Genomic DNA, 18569 nt, shown 5'->3' on the forward strand with positions numbered 1-18569 from the left:
TTCCGCTGCTCTGATCTTTTACCATCTTTTCTCATTTTACATTTCTTTATAGACAGTCACTTCTACCCTTTGTGCTTGACTAACGTGCAAGCAGGTGTTTCCCAAGTGTGCCTTTATACTTGCCCCTCTGGCCCACCTGTTTACCTCCTTTAAAACCCAGACTAAGTGTTCCATTGCACTTTGTCTTTATCTTTTTTTATAATGCCTATCATGTGGATTTATTTTTGTCTTTCTTGATGAGAACTCTTTAGAAGGAAGGAGGGCCTCTCTTTTCTTCTATCTTTAGTACAGTCTCTGTCCCTGGCACAGTGCCTAGTACTAGCTGCCATACAATTAAAATCTTTTGCATAAGTGAAGCACACTTTTGTATTACTATATGGTTCAATGGTGGTAAAGTCTTGATTTTTGTTTAATTTTAAGGGGAGGGGCTAGGTTACCAGCTTCATCATACCTGTGAGTAAAAGATAATTGTCAGCATTACTGCCAGAATTATCTTTCTAAATCACAAATAGGATCATATTGTTTTATTTTTTTCTTTTAATTTTCATCATTTTTGTTGTTATTGTTTTAAACATCTTTATTGGAGTATAATTGCTTTATAATGGTGTGTTAGTTTCTGCTTTACAACAAAGTGAATCAGCTATATGTATACATATATCCCCATATCTCCTCCCTTTTGTGTCTCCCTCCCTCCCACCCTCCCTATCCCACCCCTCTAGGTGGTCACAAAGCACCGAGCTGATCTCCCTGTGCTACACGGCTGCTTCCCACTAGCTATCTATTTTATATTTGGTAGTATATATTAGTCCATGCCACTCTCTCATATTGTTTTAAAACCATTTTAAAACTCTTTCATTACTGGAGAAAAGACAGTCTTATCAATAAGTTGTACTGGGAAAACTGGACAGCTACATGTGAAAGAATGAAATTAGAACATTTTCTCACACCGTATACAAAAATAAACTTAAAATGGACTGAAGACTTAAATATAAGACCTGAATCCATAAAACTCCTAGAAGAGAACATAGACAGAAGACTCTTTTGATATAAATTGTAGCAATATTTTTTGAATCCGTCTCCCAAGGCAAAAGAAACAAAAAGAAAAATAAACGGGATCTAATTAAACTTAAAAGCTGTGCACAGCAAAGGAAACCATCAACAAAACAAAAAGACAACCTACAGAATATGAGAAAATATTTGCAAATAATATATCTGTTAAGAGGTTAATATCCAAAATATATAAAGAGCCCATACGAGTCGGTAGCAAAAACCCCCCAAATGACCCAATTAATAAATGGGCAGAGGATCTGAATAGACATTTTTTCCAAAGAAGACATGTAGGTGGCCAACAGGTACATGAAAATATACTCAACATCACTAATCATCAGGGAAATGCAAATCAAAACCACAATGAGATATCACCTCACACCTCTCAAAATGGCTATCATCAAAATGTCTATAAATAACAAATGTTTGCAAGGATGTGGAAAAAAGAGAACCCTAGTACACTGTTGGTGGGAATGTAAATTGGTGCAGCCACTATGGAAAACAGTATGGAGGTTCCTCAAAAAACTAAAAATAGAGCTACTATATGATCCAGCAATTCCACTCCTGGGTATATAGCCAGAAAAGAGGAAAACTGTAATTTGAAAAGATACATGCACCCCAAAGTTCATAGCAGCATTACTTACAATTGCCAAGATATGGAAGCAACCTAAGTGTCCATCAACAGATGAATGGATAAAGAAGATGTGATATGTATATACAGAGTATGTACAGTGAAATACTAGTCAACCGTAAAAAAGAATGAAATTCTGCCAATTGCAACAATGGGATGGACCTAGCGAGTGTTATGCTCGTGAAATAAGTCAGAAAAATACAAGTGCTCTGTTATATCCACATATAGTCACTTATATGTGGAATTTAAGAAGTAAAGCAAACGAATATATGTAACAAAAGAGAAACAGACTCGCTGGCATAGCGAACAAATTAGTGGTTACCAGAGGGAGGGAGAGGGAAGTGGCAGAGGCAAGATAGGGGTAGGGGACTAAGAGATACAAACTACTGTGTATAAAATAAATAAGCAACAAGGATATATTATACAGTACAAGGAAATGTAGCCATTATTTTGTAATAACTTTAAATGGAGTATAACCTATAAAAATATTGAATCACTGTGTTGTACACCTGAAACTAATATTATAAATCAACTATACTTCAATATATAAATACATACCCTTTCATTATTTCTTCATTATCCATATTATTATCCATCCTTCAAGATCCAGCTCAAATGCCCCTTCCTCCAAGATGGTAATTAGATGAATATAGTTCTCACTGATCTTTTGTGATTATTTGCTTAAAGATCTATAATACTGCATACTAATCTGACTTGTAGAATAGTAACCTGGCTCTGCCTTACGTTCTTTAGGATTTACCATATATTTTAGATCTTTATATCTCTTGGTACCTCTAGTATAGTGTATGATGTGGAACATATTTTCAATATCTTGTTAACTTAGGTGGAACAGGATAGGGGTGCATTCTGAACCTGAGTGACTGGGATTGTTGCTGCTTGGATAGATGTATCCAAATATGGAAGGCACAAAAAAAGTAATTTCTGCTTATAGATTAGGAACCACTAGGAGATATCAAAGCCCTGGTGAGATCTTAGACAGCTGATGGTCTCCTGCATGCTTCTGTTGCTGTTTTTTTTTGTTTGTTTGTTTGTTTTTAAGGAGAGCCACAGCAAAAAATGAACAGTGGATTTGGGGGTAAGCATCCTCTCGCTACCACCCTTGTTCTCTCAGGGGTTGAGTCAAAGCATATCCCTGTGTCACAGCTCTGGAGGTCTGTGCCTTTGGGCATTGGTCTTTTGGACTGAGAGGAGTAAGCAGAATGGGTGAGGATAGGAAGAATTATGTAGAGCTAGAAGAGAGATTGCAATGTATCTGGAAACAGTCTTTTTAAATTTCACCTGGGAAAATGAAGGGAGGCTGACCCTGAAAATGACTAATTATCAACTTGCATGTGCCCATTAGTACATCACAAATGGTAAGATTGGAGTCGGGTTTTTGTTGTTGGTGGTGGTGGTGGTGGTGGTTCCTTCTCGCTAATTAAAAAAAAGTTATCTTGATGAAGATATAAAAAGACTAGGAGACTTCAAGCTGTTTTGACTTGTGAATGTCCAAATATGTAATCAAAGGAACACCCCATGTACATCAAGAAAGAATACATCTGATGGAGTTAGGAATTCAAATTTGGCATGGTTTTAATGTCTGGTCAACCATTCAAGTCGAAATTGCCAGAAGGGAAAACTAAGATTATTTTCACTGCTTTTAGAGGAATAAAGCTAAGAAAGCAACAAAGGGGCCTGTGATTATGTTGGCTTACTGGAGCAGATGGGACCTGTGTGCTCCACCTGAAATTCTGAAATGTTAAGAGCTTTATTTCTAGTAACATGCAGGGAAGATAAAGTGAAGTGTAAAAAGAAGATAAAAGTGAAGGCATTGGTAGTCACAAGATTGTAGTTGATAGGAAGAATGTCAGCAGGGAATTGGTGCTTTTCCTAATGTAAATATAAATCCTCCAAGTAACTGAAGCAACCAAAAATAAATAAATAGATAGATAGATAGATAAATAAATAAATAAATGGATAAATAAGTAAGTGAACCAGAAGTGCTGGATTTTATTTTAGGTACCTGTAAATTTTAAAGCAATAGTCCTCTACCCTGTCTTTTCCAGTGCCCCCTTTGTATAATAGATATTTTGTTTGGTCCCTTTACTCTCCTGAGATACTCTATTATACCCATTAAAAAAATGTTATAACCTAATTATAGAAATAAGTAAGAAGAAAATATGTGTTATAATACATAAATGCTCAGACATTCCTATATAGTCGAAGATAATGAAAATATATTCTTAAATTTATAAATGGAATTATCATGGATGTGACAGCTACAAATGCAGACTGATACAAGCATGTCAGTTTGTGACTCATGTATCATTAGCAGAATTGCCATCATTGGTGAAATGGCATCTTAGTCTGTTCAGCCTGCTATAACAGAACTCCACAACAGAAATTTACTTCTCACAGTTCTGGAGGCTGGGAAGTCCAAGATCAAGGCACCAGCAGACTTGGTGTTTGGTGAGAGCCTGCTTCCTGGATCACATGTCCATGTTTTCACTGAGTCCTCACATGATAGAAGGGAGCTCGTGGGATCTCTTTTATAAGAGCACTAAACCCATTCAGGAGGGCTCTGCCTTCATGATTTAATCACCTTGCAAAGGGCCCACCTCATAATACCATCACATTGGGGATTAGTTTCAACATATGAACTGGGGAGAGGGCAAACATTCAGACCATAGCAAATGGTAAACAACTCTTAGAAAAGTTCTGACAGACAAAGCACAATCTTTTTTTTTTTTTTTGCTCATACAGTAGTTACAGTCATGGGGGAAAAAAATACCACATTAAAACCATATAAAATATTTTGAGAATTTATATGTAAAGCTGAGTTAGATTCTAAGCTGTTAGTTTATAAGTAGGTTTTCCTTTTAAATGAATGCCTGTGGGACATTTGAAATTTGTACTAGATGGAGAACAAGTCTTTCTCTGTTTCATTCTTTGAAAGATGTCAGGCAATCATCAGGACAAGCTGAAACCCACCTTAGGAGAGGGTATCTCTTTCACCATACTTACAAAGTACACTGTTATTTTAATGCTTCACCTTAAAAATGAACCTGTACCCTGCCAATGTAGTCCCATACCCCTTAGGTTCTTCATATGCTGAAAAAAATTAACTGCCCACGGGGCCTCATTTAAGTGGGCTTCCTCACTGAGAGGTTCAAGTTTGTGAAGCAGTTACTTTCTACACAGCAATATCATAACAAAATGTTTTCTTCCTTCTCTTCATAGCTACTATGAAATGGAAGATCAGTTCAGTTTTAATCAGAGTCTTTCTAGCTCTTCTCTTGATTGACACAAGTGCTGTCACCCTCTGAGTATGTGGATAGGACAGAGAAAGACTTGCATGGCTCTAGGCTTGGCACTAAAAATAATTATTAAGGAAGTCATAATTGTCTCTGGAAATCCTGTGTCATTACTGCCAGAAGTTTAAGGACAACACCTGTTATTTCAGGTGGAAATGAATAATTCTCTATCTAACAAGGTAGGCCAGGTTTAATTCTGTGGACAAGATTTTAAACTATTGAGAACATGAATTACCTAGCAAAAGAACCACGTCCAGACCTGTTGTTAAATAACTACACTGAATTTTCAGCAATTTTAATGCTATAGATAGTGTGCAAATTAGTTATTTCTAATAATGCCCTAATGCCAGCTGACTTACACAGCATAAAATCTATCATGACAGATGGTTGTAAATGTAACTATTAATAAAAACTTGTTTATTTGTAGGAATTTATATTCCAACAACGTTTGATGACTCAGTCCATTTTTCCTGCCTCTTACCTCTTTCTTTTAGAATTGTATCATTTGACAGTCTAACGATTTAAAATATTTATCTTTTCAACCCATTTTTCAGCTCTGTTTTTTACAGCTTTTTTTAAAAATTATTATTTATTTATTTATTTATTTATTTATTTATGGCTGTGTTGGGTCTTCGTTTCTGTGCGAAGGCTTTCTCTAGTTGTGGCAAGCGGGGGCCACTCTTCATCACGGTGCGCGGGCCTCTCACTATCGCGGCCTCTCTTGTTGCGGAGCACAGGCTCCAGTGGCGCAGGCTCAGTAATTGTGGCTCACGGGCCCAGTTGCTCCGCGGCATGTAGGATCTTCCCAGACCAGGGCTCGAACCCGTGTCCCCTGCATTGGCAGGCAGATTCTCAACCACTGCGCCACAAGGGAAGCTCTCAGCTCTGTTTTTAAGCAGGAACTTGGATCTTCAGGATTTTCATTCTCCTGAAGTATTTCATACTATGAGACTGATGTGAAAAATATACTTGGCTAATTTTTTGCACATCTATATTTATCTCTATGTCTGCTGTGATATATTTCAGTATAACTAAGAGCACTTCAGAACTATCACTATTGTATCTACTTGTAATGGTGACCCTCTTTAATATAAATGTTCTGATATTTGGAAGTCTCATTACAAATTTAATCTTGTAATAAAGGAGAGTACGCTTTTATTTCAATCCAGATAGTTTTGCAGTTAAGGTTATCATTCCCACTGCCAATCCAACTGCAATATCATCAGGTTCTTTAAATATAGGATGTTGAAACTATCTTATTTCCTTACCATCTTCTCACTAAGGATAGGAAAGTAAAGGAGAAAGTGTGAACTGAATTGTTTTTCACTTTGCTTATATTACCTTATTTAGTCCTCAGAAATACCTTGGTGAGTTGATACTTTTTCCGCAAAATTACATGTGTGAAAATCATCATGGGGAGGTTTACATATTTGTCCAAAATAAAACCAAGTGTAGTAGTTATGATTTGGGGCTGTAAAGTCAGATACATTTGAGAGTCAAATCTTTGTTCCTTACCAGCTATTTGGCTTTAGGCAAGTAGTTGAACTTCTCTGGGAGACCAGTATTAAGGAGAATGTGATATATTTGGTCTTTTTTACTTGTGATTTTATTACCAATTAAAATAGCATGGGTCATATACAAGTGTGATGCTATTGACATACGCTTTGTTGTTTGTCATTAGCATTAATTACTACTTTAACCAAAAACGAAAAGCCAAGTACTATTCGTTTCACATGTAGGAGAGTATGAAAGAGCTGAACTCACTTATAAAGGCTATGGTACGAGGAAAGTGACATCAACATCTTCATGTTAGAGCTTATGTTCTTGCTATTTCAATTATGCTATTTTCAGTATACTGTGAAAAAGCTTGAATTTCTTTTTTTCTCAGCATATGCTACTGTCATAACATTTTATTAACTGATTGGCATATTTTGATCAGCAAAACAATTTCCTATGAAACTTTGATTGTAATTTTAAAAGCCTGTGATTTTTTGTTAATTCTATGCTAAGAACTTGTGATGTATTTTAAAAGATGCTTACATAAAACAGATGTATATGAATGAGCATTTATCAAGGAGAAATCTTTTTTTCTGAATTTTTGAATTTTATTTTATTTATTATTTTATGCAGCAGCTTCTTATTAGTCCTCCATTTTATACACATCAGTGTATACATGTCAATCCCAATCTCCCAATGCATCACACCACCATCGCCACCCCACCACTGCTTTCCCCCCTTGGTGTCCATACGTTTGTTCTCTACATCTGTGTCTCAATTTCTGCCCTGCAAACCAGTTCATCTGTACCATTTTTCTAGGTTCCACATATATGTGTTAATATACGATATTTGTTTTTCTCTTTCTGACTTACTTCACTCTGTATGATAGCCTCTAGATCCATCCATGTCTCAAAAAATGACCCAATTTCGTTCCTTTTTATGGCTGAGTAATATTCCATTGTATATATGTACCACATCTTCTTTATCCATTCATCTGTCAATGGGCACTTAGGTTGCTTCCATGACCTGGCTATTGTAAATAGTGCTGCAGTGAACATTGGGGTGCATGTGTCTTTTTGAATTATGGTTTTCTCTGTGTACATGCTGAGTAGTGTGATTGCTGGATCATATGGTAATTCTATTTTTAGTTTTTTTAAGGAATCTCCATACTGTTCTCCATAGTGGCTGTATCAATGTACATTCGCACCAACAGTGCAAGAGGGTTCCCTTTACTCCACACCCTCTCCAGCATTTGTTGTTTGTACATTTTCTGATGATGGCCATTCTGACCAGTGTGAGGTGATACCTCATTGTAGTTTTGATTTGCATTTCTCTAATGATTAGTGATGTTGAGCAGCTTTTCATGTGCTTCTTGGCCATCTGTATGTCTTCTTTGGAGAAATGTCTATTTAGGTCTTCTGCCCATTTTCGGATTGGGTTGCTTGTTTTCTTAATATTGAGCTGCATGAGCTGTTTACATATTTTGGAGATTAATCCTTTGTCCATTGATTCGTTTGCAAATATTTTCTCCCATTCTGAGGGTTGTCTTTTCGTCTTGTTTATGGTTTCCTTTGCTGTGCAAAAGCTTTGAAGTTTCATTAGGTTCCATTTGTTTATTTTTGGTTTTATTTCCATTACTCTAGGAGGTGGATCAAAAAAGATCTTGCTGTGATTTATGTCAAAGAGTGTTCTTCCTATGTTTTCCTCTATGAGTTTTATAGTGTCCGGTCATACATTTAGATCTCTAGTCCATTTTGATTCTATTTTTGTGTATGGTGTTAGGGAGTGGTCTAGTTTCATTCTTTTACATGTAGCTGTCCAGTTTTCCCAGCACCACTTATTGAACAGGTGTCTTTTCTCCACTGAATATTCTTGCCTCCTTTATCAAAGATAAGGTGACCATATGTGCATGGATTTATCTCTGGGCTTTTTATCCTGTTCCATTGATCTATATTTCTGTTTTTGTGCCAGTACCATACTTTCTTGATTACTGTAGCTTTGTTGTATAGTCTGAACTCAGGGAGTCTGATTCTTCCAGCTCCGCTTTTTTATCTCAAAACTGCTTTGGCTATTCAGGGTCTCTTTTGTCTCCATACAAATGTTAAGATTTTTTGTTCTAGTTCTGTAAAAAAGGCAGGCCACTGATAATTTGGTAGGGATTGCATTGAATCTGTAGATTGCTTTGGGTAGTATAGTCATTTTCACAATATTGATTCTTCCAATACAAGAACATGGTATATCTCTCCAGCTGTTGGTGTCATCTTTAATTTCTTTCATCAGTGTCTTATAGTTTTCTGCACACAGGTCTTGTGTCTCCCTAGGTAGGTTTATTCCTAGGTATTTTATTCTTTTTGCTGCAGTGGTAAATAGGAGTGTTTCCTTAATTTCTCTTTCAGATTTTTCATTATTAGTGTATAGAAATACAAGAAATTTCTGTGCATTAATTTTGTATCCTGCTACTTTACCAAATTCATTGATTAGCTCTAGTAGTTTTCTGGTAGCATCTTTAGGATTCTCTATGTATAGTATCATGTCATCTGCAAACAGTGACAGTTTTACTTCTTCTTTTCCAATTTGTATTCCTTTTATTTCTTTTTCTTCTCTGATTACTGTGGCTAGGACTTCCAAAACTATTTTGAATAATAGTGGTGAGAGTGGACATCCTTGTCTTGTTCCTAATCTTAGAGGAAATACTTTCAGTTTTTCATCATTGAGAATGTTGTTTGCTGTGGGTTTGTCGTATATGGCCTTTATTATGTTGAAGGAGGTTCCCTCTATGCCCCCTTTCTGGAGAGTTTTTATCATAAATGGGTGGTGAACTTTGTCAAAGCTTCTTCTGCATCTATTGAGATGACCATATAGTTTTTCTTCTTCAATTTGTTAATATGATGTATCACATTGATTGATTTGTGTATATTGTAGAACGCTTGCATCCCTGTGATAAATCCCACTTGATCATGGTGTATGGTCCTTTTAACATGTTGTTGGATTCTGTTTGCTAGTATTTTGTTGAGGATTTTTTCATCGATATTCATCAGTGATATTGGTCTGTAATTTTTTTTTTTGGTACTATCTTTGTGTGGTTTTGGTATCAGAGTGATGGTGGCCTCATAGAATGAGCTTGGGAGTGTTCCTTTCTCCGCAATTTTATGGAAGTTTGAGAAGGATGGGTATTAGCCCTTCTCTAAATGTTTGATAGAATTCACCTGTGAAGCCATCGGGTCCTGGACTTTTGTTTGTTGGAAGATTTTTAATCACAGTTTCAATTTCATTACTTGTGATTGATCTGTTCATATTTTCTATTTCTTCCTGGTTCAGTCTTGGTTATACCTTTCTAAGAATTTGTCCATTTCTTCCAGGTTGTCCATTTTATTGCCATAGAGTTGCTTGTAATATTCTCTTAAGAGGATTTGTATTTCTGCAGTGTCTGTTGTAACTTCTCCTTTTTCATTTCTAATTTTGTTGAGTCCTCTTCCTCTTTTTCTTGATGAGTGTGGCTCATGGTTTATCAATTTTGTTTATCTTCTCAAAGAACAAGCTTTTAGTTTTATTGATCTTTGCTATTCTTTTCTTTGTTTCGTTTTCATTTATTTCTGCTCTGATCTTTAGGATTTCTTTCCTTCTATTAACTGTGGGTTTTGTTTGTTCTTCTTTCTCTAATTCCTTTAGGTGTAAGGTTAGATTGTTTATTTGAGATTTTTCTTGTTTCTTGAGGTAGGCTTGTATAGCTATAAACTCCCCTCCTAGTACTGCTTTTGCTGCATCCCATACGTTTTGGATCATTGTGTTTTCATTGTCATTTGTCTCTAGCTATTTTTTGATTTCCTCTTTGATTTCTTCAGTGATCTCTTGGTTATTTAGCAACGTATTGTTTACCCTCCGTGTGTTTGTGTTTTTTATGTTTTTTTCCTTGTAATTCATGTCTAATCTCATAGTGTTGTGGTCAGAAAAGATGCTTGATATGATTTCAGTTTTCCTAAATTTACTGAGGCTTGATTTGTGACCCAAGTGATCTATCCTGGAGAATGTTCTCTGTGCACTTGAGAAGAAAGTGTGATCTGCTGTTTTACCTGGAATGTCCTATAAATATCTATTAAATCTATGTGGTCTGTTGTGTCGCTTAAAGCTTGTGTTTCCTTATTAATTTTCTGTGTGGATGATCTGTCCATTGGTGTAAGTAAGGTGTTAAAGTCTCCCACTATTATTGTGTTACTGTTGATTTCCTCTTTTACAGCTGTTAGCAGTTGCCTTATGTATTGAGGTGCTCCTATGTTGGGTGCATATATATTTATAATTGTTCTTCTTGGATTGATCCCATGATAATTATGTAGTGTCCTTCCTTGTCTCTTGTAACATTCTTTATTTTAAAGTCTATTTTGTCTGATATGAGAATTGCTACTCCAGCTTTCTTTTTATTTCCGTTTGCATGGAATATCTTTTTCCATCCCCTTACTTTCAGTGTGTATGTGTCCCTAGGTCTGAAGTGGGTCTCTTGTAGACAGCATATAGATGGGTCTTGTTCTTGTATCCATTCAGAAAGCCTGTGTCTTTTGGTTGGAGCATTTAATCCATTCACGTTTAAGTTAATTATCGATATGTGTGTTCCTATTACCATTTTCTTAATTGTTTTGGGTTTCTTTGTGTAGGTCCTTTTCTTCTCTTGTGTTCCCCACTTAGAGAAGTTCCTTTACCATTTGTTGTAGAGCTGGTTTGGTGGTGCTGAATTCTCTTAGCTTTTGCTTCTCTGTATAGCTTTTGATTTCTCCATCGAATATGAATGAGATCTTTGCTGGGTAGAGTAATCTTGGTTGTAGGTTCTTCCCTTTCATCACTTTAAGTATATCTTGCCACTCCCTTCTGGCTTGTAGAGTTTCTGCTGAGAAATCAGCTGTTAACCTTATGGGAGTTCCCTTGTATATTATTTGTCATTTTTTCCCTTGCTGCTTTCAATAATTTTTCTTTGTCTTTAATTTTTGCCAATTTGATTACTATGTATCTTGGCGTGTTTCTCCTTGGGTTTCTCCTGCCTTGGACTCTCAGCACTTCCTGGACTTGGGTGGCTATTCCCTTTCCCATGTTAGGGAAGTTTTTGACTATAATCTCTTCAAATATTTCTCAGGTCCTTTCTCTCTCCCTTCTCTTTCTGGGACCCCTATAATGCGAATGTTTTTGTGTTTAATGTTATCCCAGGGGTCTCTTAGGCTGTCTTCATTTCTTTTCATTCTTTTTTCTTTATTCTGTTCTGCAGCAGTGAATTCCACCATTCTGTCTTCCACGTCACTTATCCGTTCTTCTGCCTTAGTTATTCTGCTATTGAATCCTTTTAGTGTAGTTTTCATTTCAGTTATTGTATTGTTCATCTCTGTTTGTTCTTTAATTCTTCTAGGTGTTTGTTAAACATTTCTTGCATCATCTCTATCTTTGCCTCCATTCTTTTTCTGAGGTCCTGGATCATCTTCACTATCATTATTCTGAATTCTTTTTCTGGAAAGTCGCCTATCTCCACTTCATTTAGCTGTTTTTCTGGGGTTTTATCTTATTCCTTCACCTGATACATAGCCTTCTGCCTTTTCATCTTGTCTTTCTGTGAATGTGGTTTTTTTCCACAGGCTGCAGGATTGTAGTTCTTCTTGCTTCTGCTGTCTGCCTTCTGGTGGATGAGGCTCTCTAAGAGAGATGGGAGGGACTGGTGGTGGGTAGAGCTGGGTGTTGCTCTGGTGGGCAGAGCTCAGTAAAACTTTAATCATCTTGCCTGCTGATGGGTGGGGCTGAGTCCCCTCCCTGTTCATTGTTTGGCCTGAGGCAACCCAACACTGAAGCCTACCTGGGCTCTTTGGTGGAGCTAATGGCAGACTCTGGGAGGGCTCACACTGATGAGTACTTCCCAGAACTTCTGCTGCCTGTGTCCTTGTCCTCATGGTGAGACAGAGCCATCCCCTGCCTCTGCAGGAGACCCTCCAACACTAGCTGGTAGGTCTGGTTCAGCCTCCCCTGGGGTCACTGCTCCTTCCCCTGGGTCCCAATGCACACACTACTTTGTGTGTGCCCTCCAAGAGTGCAGTCTCTGTTTCCCCCAGTCCTGTCGAATTCCTGCAATCAAATCCCGCTAGTCTTTAAGTCTGATTCTCTAGGCATTCCTCCTCCCGCTGCCGGACCCCCAGGTTGGGAAGCCTGATGTGGGGCTCAGAACCTTCATTCCAGTGGGTGGACCTCTGTGGTATAAGTGTTCTCCAGTTTGTGAGTCACCTACCCAGCAGTCATGGGATTTGATTTTATTGTGATTGTGCTCCTTCTACCGTCTCATTGTGGCTTTTCCTTTGTCTTTGGATGCGGGGTATCTTTTTTGGTGAGTTCCAGTGTCTTCCTGTCAATGACTGTTCAGCAGTTAGTTGTGATTCTGGTGTTCTCGCAAGAGGGAGTGAGATCACGTCCTTCTACCAAGGAGAAATCTTTAAGATGTCATCAACTTCTTGCTTGTTGGCCTATTATATGAACAGTTAATGTATAATATTGCTACATAATGTTTCTGATTGATATTTCCACTAATAGTTAAACATAGATTACTCAGTACTGTTTGATAATGATTATCTTATATTCTCTGTTGAAGTTATTTTTTATAATTTCATGTAAGTTGACTGTATCAGCTATAAGTTATTCACTAATAGTGATCACAAATTATGCTAGTCTTGTTGGGAGAAACAAAGAGTTTATTTATGTTATTACTTAGTACTGGACAAGACTAATTTTACTAGCCCTTTTATAATTATTATTTGCATATTCAAATACACAGCTTTCCATAAGCAAACCAGAATGTTGTTTAAATTAAAAAGTAGAGTAATTCACTAATTTGTTGTACAAAAAGGTAGCTATATTTGTGAAATTATATTTAAAGGGTAGTACCTCTGAATTTTTTTTAAATTGTTGCATAACAAACAAATGTCCCTGCAAAGATTTATTTATACAGTAAATTTTATTACGTGCTTAATGCTGTTCTAGGTCTTAGGGTTTCCTGTATGTAGTCCTAGCACTATCTTGTGTACCATAAGATACAGTCATGCTTATTGTCTTGTACAGAACTTTCTAAAAGGACATTTTAAATTTTATAATTAAAAAAAGTTAAGTTTTTTTTGTAATTTGATTTGTTTCTGTTTGCAGAGCGCCCTCTTCACTACACAGAAAATGTGTTGGAACAGGTGCTTCGGTGGAGTTCATTAGCTGAACCTGGATCTGCTTATCTTGTGGTGAAGAGATTCTTAACCATTGACACAGTTAAACACTATAATGGTAGGTGCTGTTATTTCGCATTGCAACTATGATTGAAAATTCGAGTGGTTAAAGGATAATTATTATGGCACAAGTGTTTTCTGCAAATGTAAAAATGAGTAGCTAAATGAAAAATCTACTGCCATTATTGTTAGAAAGAAGAATGTATAGACCAAGTGCCAGGGTCATATTTTCCTGGTGGGTCAGACTGTGGTAATAGTTGGTTAATTTGACCATATCAAATTAAAGATTTAGCAGGAATGATTCATCTTTTTAAGGTTTTGGGTTTAGTTTATTTATTTGCCATGCTTAAGTGTTTTCCTAATTTTTAGATAGATGGTGAATCATCTTGAATTATATTTACATTTGAAAGTTCTCCGAGCATTCAAGAATCGCAAGCTCTGAGATTGTGTGCTTGTTATAATTCTCACCTATTTTGCAGTAATATTGGAAAACAAATACAAAATAAATACTTCCAATAAGGATATTTGCCATCCAACTGGGAGAAGACATGTATACATGTAAGGTTAAATAAGAAGTTAGCTAGCACGGGGGATCCATATAAGACAGTCTCTGAACTTGTTTGAGGTATCAGAAAACTTTCATTTTGAAACTTAGATTCTTCTGTTATGTTTACATCATCTGACAGATTAGAAAAAGATTTCTTGCCACACTGTCTATAAACCAACCCCGAAAGCAGAGGATTTAAGTTTTATAAGATAAAATTTACCACAACTTTTATAATTCATATTGATAATAACCATTACTATTTATTAATCAGGTATTATAAAATGAGCTCTCTGCATACCAAAACTCATTTATACTTTTTAAAAATTTTCTCCAGGAGTTATATTATCATTTGAATTTTACAATTGAGAAAAGGGAAGCTCAGAGAAATTAAGTAACTTGCCTCCAGATCACACATTTATTAAGTACTAGATTTGAGAACAGATTGGTTTTACTTCTAATTATTAAGAAAAAAGAAAAAAGAAAAAAGATGGGGAAGTGGGTACAGTTTTTAAATGCAGTAAAGCTACTTGGTATGATTGCAGACTCTCTAGCTAGTAGCCATAAATCAGCAAGTTCTTAATTGTACCAGGCTAATCTGATATGTTTCTGATTTCATGATAATCTGGCTACTATAACAGACTACAATAGACTAGATGGCTCATAAACAACAGAAGTTTATTTCTCACAGTGTGGAGCCTAGAAGTCTGACATCAGGGTGCCAGCCTGGCCAAGTTCTGGTGAGAGGCCTCTTCCAGGTTGCAGACTGGGGACTTCTTGTATCCTCCCAGGGCAGAGAGCAGAGAGGGGGAAGCGCACTCTCTGTGACTCTTAACAAGGGCACTAAGCCCATTCCTGAGGATTCCACCCTCATGACCTCATCTAATCCTAATTACCTCATAAAGGCCCCACCTCCTAAAACCTGATACCATGTAGGTAGGTTTCAACATATGAATTGGGGAAACATAAACATTCAGTCCATAACTCTGCCCTTCATATCTTACAATTACACAAAAGTATTTTTACAAAATGCAAGCAGTTTAACAGCTTCTATGTCATTCTGGTCTTACTAGCATCTAAATAAACACAACATGTGTTCTTTTTGCTATAGAAATTTAGCCTTTTAGACAACTTTATCTTGTTTAACTTCTTTCTTACTCCTACATATGATTTTGGCCACTTCCTCTGTATACTGCTCAACGATTGCAATAGAAATTCTCTCTCATCATATGACTGCTACAAGCATCCCTGTCATAGAGCAGTGATTGTCAGGTGGGGGAGATTTTGTCCCCCAGGGGGCATTTGGCAATGTCTGGAGATATTTCTGATGGTCACACTGGGTAGGGTGGTGCTTCTGGTATTTAGTGGTTAGAGACCAGAGATGCTGCTAAACATCCTACAATACACAGGAAGGCTCTTTACAACAAAGCATAATCTGGCTCAACATGTCAATGGTGTCATGTTGAGAATCTCTGATTTAGATAACCTTTGAAATCTGGCCTAACTCTTAAATTCTGTTATTCTTTCATTTTAACATTGAGATAAAGGAAACATATTGAGTTTATGAACAAACTCCTGCCTGCATTATGAAATACATTATAGGTTCTCATGGCTTCTTTTCTTTTAGAAAATAAGTCATCTTTTCAGGTAAATTTTAATTTATTTTTGGTGAGAATTTTCCTTTTTCTAATATCCCTCAAAAATGTCTCTTAATTCTCCATGTTGCAAAAACTTAGCTCTTGTTTGAATGCTAGTGGACTGGCTATGTGAATAAAACCAGACAAGAATAAGATCTTAAAAGGCTATAATATAAAGGAAGGTTTTGTGCAGGTGGCCTGAGGGATAACCCAAAGCAAGGATACCATTAAGCGCTGTATTAGCGATGTTAGATTGAGTGGGTTTACTCACATCTGAGTAAAATCTTTGTTGTTTAAGGGCAACAAGAAATGGTCGAGTGACAAACTATAAATTGCTCTACCCACAAACTAGGTAGGAAGATTGGGCATTTAATTGGGCATTAAAATGATGCCTCACCTATTGTACACGGCCTCTTTTGGGGGTTATGAGTGTGTCCTGTTTTGAAAGCATCAGGCTTCTGTAAGGTCTAGACAAAGCACCTTGCATAAAAACTGGGGAACCCAAGCAGTGGAAAGCAGGCTTACATGACAGTTTCTGAGATTTGGATGAAATATTCTCTAGAGTAAAATGTCAGTAAACTCTTATGCTACTCTCATATCTCCTGCATTCCTCTGACAGGGTGGGAGCTATGAAACTTATCACTACCCCTGCACTCTACCCTCCTCAGCTGGCCAAGCCAATACACAACTTGTTAGTATGATATCAATAGTTCTTTCTACCAGGAAATTATGTCCCTCTGAATGAAAAAAAAAAAAAGGTTTTAGAGTAACCCTCAGGAAATACATTAATTAGACCATTTCATATTAGTAGTTATGTACTTTTGGTCAGAAACAGGAGTACCTATGAAGTAACATTTTAACTTTCTTTTTTAGTTTTCTAGCCAATAAAATTTTTATAAATGTTTTTAATTAGAGCTTGATTTATATTCAGATTGTCAAAGTAAAATCTTTTTCATTATGGTTGGTTCTGCATCTGTGTGCATTTAGGATTGTCATTTTAAAGAAGGTTTGGCCTATTGTTTGTTTTTAAATCAACTTCTAAAGTCATGATTTTTTCTTATAGTCATGTCTTACAGTAACCTGGGGGTTCTAAGTACTTCTTATGGGGTACCCTGTGTGATAGAGTTTAGGTTGGTTAGGTATTCAGTCTACTTTGTCTTTGTCTTGGCAAATGTCTCCTAAATCAATCACAGTGACCACCTACTCCAGAGTTATTGCTCCATTCATTACATGCGCTACTACTTAAAATTGGGATCTAAAGGGAAAATAGTGAAAGTAAATCAAATGTGATTTCTCTGTCAATTTGTTAGCAGAAAAACTGGAATCACCTCAGAAACACATGGCTCTTCACAGCAGAGAGGAAACAATGTTAAGGATTTCTTTTCCTTTCTTAAGATTTTCTTATTCTAACCTGGGGGCCAAGTGGAAATTAGCACAGTTTGAAACAAGGCTGGTTGGTTACAACCATACTTTTCTCTCAGTAATGAATAGCTATTGTGTTAATATTTTCTTAAAACATAAAGTAGCACCGACACATCCGTCACACCTGTCTCATCATACCTGACACCTTTTGCCACAAACCTTAGTGTCTGTCTACCTATCCCTATCTCTTCCTGTCTCTCCTTTATCTACACACACACACACACACACACACACACACACACACACACACACACACGACTTGCATTTCATTAATTGCATGATGGTATTTCTGATTTTATGCAACAAATTATAGGCATATACTTTTGTTTGATACCACCTTCTTGCTTAATGAAAAATTTTATCAAATAATAAGTTTAGGGGTTTGGGGTTGTTTAGGGGTTTTAATTTTCTCAATTTGTTCATTTTATCTCAATAGTTTAAAATATAGATACCACAAGAAGGAATAGACTTTAGAGTCAAACAACACTTAATTTCTGCTCATTCATTTAAGGTAATGAGGAAGCATACTTTACTTTTATACAAGTATGTAAGAGTAAATGAATTTTCTGTTGCCTCTACTTAAAAATCAATTCTGTGTTTTGCAAAAGCAGCATTGTATTTCTGAGAAGCATTTTGGGCTATTGTCCTTATTGTAATGAGGAGGTAACTAACTTGAAAAGAAAAATAATAGTCTGAATTTCTTTTCTACCCCATGGATTATGGCTGAGACATTGAGATAGGGAGAATGAAACTTCATTCAAATTGCCATTTAGACTTTGTCAGAGCTAATCATATTAGACCACCTTATATTATCATTATCTCATATTAAGTTTCAACATCTCTATCACAAGTTAGCCATAAATTTATAGCTTCTATAAGGTTCCAGAATAAATAATTTTTTCTTGCAGAAGTCTTATTTTAAGCACTAAAGTTCTTTAATATTACCCCAATAGAATGTGATACAACAGAATCAAGTTTTAATGATCTCAATGGGGAAGAACTACTTTTAAGATAGAAGATGTAACTCAAATGAAAATGCGTGTGGGTTTCTAAATTTAGATTGCCACATATGACAGATGCTTTGGAATTAAATTTACATTAGAATAGAATAGTTCAAAATGCAACTGCTTCCAGCAAATTCAGACCTGGAAAGCTGAGCCATCCCCTATCCACTGACTTAAGAAAATAAAGGAAAATTCCAGCAAAAATAATATGAGTTCATAAATCATAGTCTAGCTGAAATAATTTATA

At 36.3% G+C, this 18569-nt stretch overlaps 1 protein-coding gene across 6 annotated transcripts in view; it reads left to right on the plus strand.

Annotated features, from left to right (window-relative positions):
- ARAP2 (ArfGAP with RhoGAP domain, ankyrin repeat and PH domain 2) overlaps positions 1-18569 on the plus strand; it is a 199375-nt gene that overhangs the window by 138378 nt on the left and 42428 nt on the right. For all 6 annotated transcript variants that reach the window (XM_033421634.2, XM_049709607.1, XM_033421631.2 and 3 more), the window contains one exon: positions 13645-13773. In XM_033421634.2, the coding sequence (XP_033277525.2) occupies positions 13645-13773 (129 nt within the window). The remainder of the gene's footprint in view (positions 1-13644; positions 13774-18569) is intronic.

The sequence above is a fragment of the Orcinus orca genome, chromosome 4, assembly GCF_937001465.1.
Source record: "Orcinus orca chromosome 4, mOrcOrc1.1, whole genome shotgun sequence".
NCBI classification, from domain to species: Eukaryota; Metazoa; Chordata; class Mammalia; order Artiodactyla; family Delphinidae; genus Orcinus; species Orcinus orca.